Consider the following 6106-nt stretch of genomic DNA (forward strand, 5'->3'; position numbering starts at 1 on the left):
GCCGCGCGCTACAACCACGTCACCTGGAAGTGACGCAACCACGCCGGGCACGCTGGGGGCGGGGCCACAACCATCCAAGGGAAAACCGTAGTTTTCCCTCGGATGACCGTGGCCCCGCCCCCAGCGTGCCCGGCATGGTCGCGTCACTTCCAGGTGACGTGCACGTCACGTACTTTGGGGGTGGGGTTCCCCCCGGGCCCGATCTGGCGGCGGCGGGGAACGGGCCTCTGGGGTGGGGATTTCCCCGTCCCCCGGGGGGACTTGGCAAGCCTACCAAACCTCAAGGCTCCTTATCTTAAACGATGAGAACACAATGATGTATTCTGACAATGCAATCATTTCCATCGGTTTGAGAACATCTTTGCAACAACGGCATACAACAGCAATTGTTTTTCCTGCGTCAGAACTTGTAAGAAAACATGTCTTGCACAGCAGAAATACGACCGAAGTGTCAATTAATGTAATTCAATAATGTGCCGGTTCTCATGCGTTTTTGTATAAAGGAAGGACCCTACAAATCCACCTTCATCCAATCTTAGAAACTTTGGGAGACTCTTTCTCTCTCTGGTTCTGTTGATCTTTGTGCGTCTTGTCTAATTTATTTAACTTTGATATGCATATGCCTATTGCGTAGTATTGTGTATTGGTAGAGAAGAGAAGAAGAGAAGAGATTGGATTTATACCCCGCCCTTCATTTAGAGTCTCAGAGTGGCTTCCAAACTCCTTTCCCTCCCCCTCCCCACAACAGACACCCTGTGAGGTGGGTGGGGCTGAGAGAACTCTGACAGAAACTGCTCTTTTTCAAGGACAGCTGTGCCAGAGCTTGTGACTGACCCAAGGTCACATCAGCAGGTGCAAGTGGAGGAGTGGGGAATCAAACCCGGTTCTCCCAGATTAGAGTCCGCACACTTAACCACTGCACCAAACTGGGCAGGAGTCACATCCCTCCGCCTGGCAGGGGGGGGGAGTTCCAGCACATAGCTTGTTTCTTCATAATAAAGAAACCTAGTTGTTTCATTCCAAGTGTGTATGAGGAATTTCAGACACAACAATATAATCCGGAAGAGGAACGCGACCCACAGGCAGGGTTGCCAGCTCCAGCTGGGAAATCCCTGGAGATCTGAGGGTGGGGCTTGGGGAGGGGGAGAGACCTCAGCATGGCCTAACACCACAGAGTCCACCCTCCACCAAAGCAGCTGTTTCCTCCAGGAGAACAGCTCTGGGAGGTCTGAAGATCAGTTGAAATACTGGGAGATCTCCAGGCCCCACCTGGAGGTTGGCCAGCCGACCCACAATGCTGGAGCCACACCTCCATCTCCCGACGCCCTTCCATATGTATTTCGGGATAGGTGCGGGCGAGGGGAAGACAGCTCCCCGATAGGGTTGCCAGGTCTCCTCATTCCCCCCCCGTGGGAGGATGTGTGGGGGATCTCAGAGGTGGGCGGGGACGTTGTGTGACATCCCCGACGTGATGACGTCACCCGGAGGTGACGTCATCGTGTGGGGACGCTCTGGTATTTGGGTGACACTCTATGGGTTTTCCCACCCTCAAAACCATAGAGTCTGCCCAAATACCAGAGCGTCCCCCGCACACCCCAACGTGATGATGTCACTTCCGGGTGATGTCACTGCATCGGGGACGTAGCGCGGTAACGTCTCTTTTTAGTGGAGGGGCTTCCCCCGCCTGCCAGCTTATCTGTGGCAGGCGGGGGCCCCCCAAACTGAGGGATCCCCTGCCCGGACCTGGGGGCTAGCAACCATACTCCCCGAATTATATCACACGCAGGGCTATTTTGGGGCAGGAACGCACAGGAACGGAGTTCTGGCTGGCTCCCGAGTTGGCCACGCCCAGCAGGAACTCATTAGCATAATAGGCCACACCCAACAGCAGAAACTCATTAGGATTGGCTACATTAGGGGTGTGTGGCCTAACATGCAAAGGAGTTCCTGCTACAAAAAAAGCCCTGGGTTTTGACAACAAAGTAAACAGAATAAGAAGCAAAAGGTGGGTGTGACTGGACAACCACACTTCTGGTAACATGGGGGTGTGTGGCCTAATATGCCAATAAGCTGTGCTATCAGGGGTGTGTGGCCTAATGAGTTTCTGCTGTTGGGTGTGGCCTATTATGCTAATGAGTTCCTGCTGGGCTTTTTCTACAAAAAAAGCCCTAATCACACTTGACACTCCCAGCTCTTCTGAGCAATCAAGGCACTCTGAATATCTGCCGGGGGACAGGAAGATCTCGATCTGCATTCGCGGTGACACCCCATCGAGTGAGATTTCGTGCAAGTTACTTACGGGTCTTGAAAACATCTAGGGCTCTTTTCAGGGTGCTGAAAAGGAAACAGAAACACAGGCACACAGTCAGAGGCTGAGGGGGTGGAAAGAGAGAAGAGACGCAAGGAAAGGAGGACTGGTTTTACTTTCAGGTCCCAACAAGGCAGCCACTTCTTTGCACGCAGCAGGAAGGGGAACCTCTTTCAACATCCAGTTATGCAATCGAGGAAATCACAAACAGCGGACTCCAGGTCTCGATTCGCCTCCGACACCCCCCTAGTGCCGAGGATCTTATTTATTTATTTTATTGGACTTATATCCCTCTCTCCCCATATCGTAAGCTCAGGCCGGGTTCCAGACATATAGATCCACAACTAGCGCAGATTTACAATACAAACATCATCCAAAAACCCGGGAAAACCCATAAAACCAATACACTCGGAAGTGACGCGACCACACCGGGCACGCTGGGGCGGGGCCACAACCATCTGAGGGAAAACCATAGAGTTTTCCCTCGGATGACTGTGGCCCTGCCCCCAGCGTAAAAAAGTCGGGGTGGGGTTCCCCCCGGGGCCCGATCCGCCGCCGGCGGGGAACGGACCTCTGGGGCGGGGGTTTCCCCACCCCCCGGGGGGACTTGGCAAGCCTAGCCTCCAGGTGGAGCCCGAAGCTCTCCCAGAATGACAACTGATCTCCAGACCATAGAGATCAATTCCCTTCGGAGAAAACAGCAGCTTCAGAAAAGGGGACTCTATGGCACTGTACCCCACTGGCTTCCCTCTCTTCCCCAGGCTCTACACACAAATCTCCAGAAATTTCCACCCTACAGTGGCGCCCACACACACATTAGCATTAGCACTGGGCACAATGGTCCGGGAAGATCTTGCACAGCTACTGAAATAATAATCATCGCATGGCGTTGTGTGTAGAATAGCCAGGAGATCCTAAGATTGTCTGGCAGCCGGAGGTTCTAGCTCTTTTAGCGTTATGCACCACTAGATGGCGAGTCTCCTGCATTTCTTGCAGGAGCGCACAGGAGTGGAGCTCCGGCAGTAAGGAGCCCAGGGGGCGGGCACATGCAACAAGCCCCGCCCCCTGCTCCCAGCAGCCCTCAGTCGGGCTATGAGGAGCAAGAAGCAGCCAGGTAAGTTGCAGAGGGCGCCCCCCCGCCCGCCTTCAGGTACAAGATCTCCCTCCTCTGCAAGGACAGATCTGCACGTTCCCCCCTCCTCAATAGCTAGCAATCCCAAACAGTCCAGTGGAGCCTGAGCGGTGGTTGTTGCCTTCTGACACACTTCTGGTGATGTCAGGGGGAGGGGCATATGCAAATGAGTTATGCTAATGAGCTCCTGCGCCTCTTTTTCTACGAAATTACCCCTGAGTAGAAGTGACATCACGGAGGCACACCAGAAGATCCCAGGATGGACCCTGCAGTTCCGTACCAGACCTGACAACCCTACCACTCACAAGGGTCGTGCCACGGTTCCTAACAAGATATTATCCCCCCGCCCGCCCCCCCCCTGACATCATAAAAAGCAGAGAAAGTAGGGTCCGATGGGATCCTCGATTGGGGGGGAAGCGCCATCCGAATTCTACACGAAAATCAGAATTTCTGTCAGGTATAAGTTCAAAAAGAGAGAGAGATTTTAAGAAACCGACCACTCACTTCAGCTCCGTCTGCCCGCAGGGTTTCTTCCTCGACAATCCAAGAAGATCCTTCCCATATCTTTCTTCTATGGCGGCCCTGTTGGGTGGGAAGGGAGGCACGAAAGTTGTCTGTAGGACAGAGGTGGTCAATTCCCCCCCCATTTGAGGGCCATATTTGGGGCCCTGCCCACTTCGCAGGGCTTTAAGTTCAAATGCCGGCTCTTTCTGCCGCTGGGGTCAAACTCTGAGGCCTCCAAAGGAGGCAGAGATCCCCACTGGGCTCTCTCTTCACAGCTCTGCTTCCAAGAACATCAGAAGAGCCCTGCCAGGCCAGACCAGTGGGGGTCCATCCAGTCCAGCATCCTGTCTCACACAGTGGCCACTGGCCAGCCAGTTCCTCTGGAGAGCCACCCACAGGGCACAGAGGCCAAGGCCTCCATAAGAACATCAGAAGAGCCCTGCTGAATCAGACCAGTGGTCCATCCAGTCCAGCATCCTGTCTCACACAGTGTCCAACCAGTCCCTCTGGACGGCGAACAACAGGGCATGGAGGCCAAGGCCTCCATAAGAACATCAGAAGAGCCCTGTTGGATCAGACCAGTGGTCCATCCAGTCCAGCATGCTGTGTCATACAGTGGCCAACCAGTTCCTCTGGAGGGCCAACAAAAGGGCAGAGAGGCCGAGGCCTTCATAAGAACATCAGAAGAGCCCTGCCGGATCAGACCAGTGGTCCATCCAGTCCAGCATCCTGTCTCACACAGTGGCCAGCCAGTTCCTCTGGAGGGCCAACAAAAGGGCAGAGAGGCCGAGGCCTTCATAAGAACATCAGAAGAGCCCTGCCGGATTAGACCAGTGGTCCATCCAGTCCAGCATCCTGTGTCATACAGTGGCTAAGAATAGTAACAAGAATGGGCACAGTAATAAGACCAATGAAAAAAGGGAAAAGAACAGTGACAATTTAGCGCTTGGTAATATATTCATAAATCATAATATACAATAACAGAAAATAAGTCATATATATAGTGAATGTAGACGGTGGTCTCCGGAATGGTGTGCCGTTTCGACAATGATCTTCTTCCGAACAAGGATGTGTACAAAAACTGTCTTTCAACAATTCATTTCTCTTGGTGACGTATTGGAAATATACTGTTGATTCACTTCATCATGAAGCTATGCCTACAGCTATGTTCTTCAATGGGCTATAATTGAGTGGGGAATCAAACCCGGTTCTCCCAGGTTAGAGTCTGCGCTCCTAACCACTGCACGAGACTGGATTTTGCATCCCTCATTAGTTCTCAGGACAAAGGGCTTTGCTGATCCCAGGAGAGGAGAAACTTACCTTTCCTTCAAAAAGTCTTCATATTCCTTGCAGTTCTTCCTGCCATCGTTCATATGCTGGGTGATACCGTCATAGCCCGCTGTGCTGATCAAGTCTGTATTCTAGGACACGACATTTGAAAAATTATTTTACTTTGGAACGAGAGACTGCGACCCGCGTCCAGCCAGTGTGTCATACGGACTGTTTTGGCTTCGATCCCTCCCACTGCCAACAAGACCTCCGGCCTTTCTTTCCATTCTATAGAATGGGCACAATCTAGATTTCTCGTAAATCTGCTGGTGGGTGGCTCACCAGACACAAATTGCAAAACATTTTGAGAATCCAGAAGAAAAGAACATCAGAACATAAGAGAGGCCAGCGAGGTCTCCAGTCCGACACTCTGTCACACACAGGGTTCCCTCTAAGCTGAGTGAGTGTGAGCTAGCTCACTGTTTTTTTAGCCTCCAGCTCACACATTTCTGCCTTAGCTCAGGAAGGGATGGCTCCAGAGCAAACTAGGTTATGCAGCAGCCAAATGGCTCGCTCCCAACTTTAATGCCAGTAGCTCACAAGACTCCACAGTTTAGAGGGAGCATTGGTCACACATAGAGATGTAAAATTTCCGGAAATTTTGAAGCTCGGGAAAAAACCCGTTTTTTCCCCCGGTTTTTTTGGTGGGGAAATGGAAATTTTCGGAAAAATAGAAAAAATGCTACATTAGCATTTCTTTTGTCTTTTCTAGATTGAAAGTCATTCTGTTACTTTAGGAACATAAAATATGACTATGGACATTTTTACTTGGCATGAAATTATCACAACTAGCATATTAAAAATATAGTGTATTCAAACAATTATTACAAACA

At 51.5% G+C, this 6106-nt stretch overlaps 1 protein-coding gene across 1 annotated transcript in view; it reads right to left on the bottom strand.

Moving 5' to 3' along the window:
* Nucleotides 1-5365, bottom strand: part of PSTPIP2 (proline-serine-threonine phosphatase interacting protein 2) — a gene marked incomplete at its 5' end in the record, with an annotated part of 45296 nt that extends 39931 nt beyond the window's left edge. Inside the window, 3 exons of the mRNA XM_015425546.1 lie at nt 2300-2334; nt 3945-4022; nt 5265-5365. Of these exons, the coding sequence (XP_015281032.1) occupies nt 2300-2334; nt 3945-4022; nt 5265-5365 (214 nt within the window). The remainder of the gene's footprint in view (nt 1-2299; nt 2335-3944; nt 4023-5264) is intronic.
* Between the last annotated feature and the right edge of the window lie 741 nt (nt 5366-6106).

The sequence above is a fragment of the Gekko japonicus genome, unplaced genomic scaffold (assembly GCF_001447785.1).
Source record: "Gekko japonicus isolate JY-2015 unplaced genomic scaffold, Gekko_japonicus_V1.1 scaffold4920, whole genome shotgun sequence".
Classification (NCBI taxonomy): Eukaryota; Metazoa; Chordata; class Lepidosauria; order Squamata; family Gekkonidae; genus Gekko; species Gekko japonicus.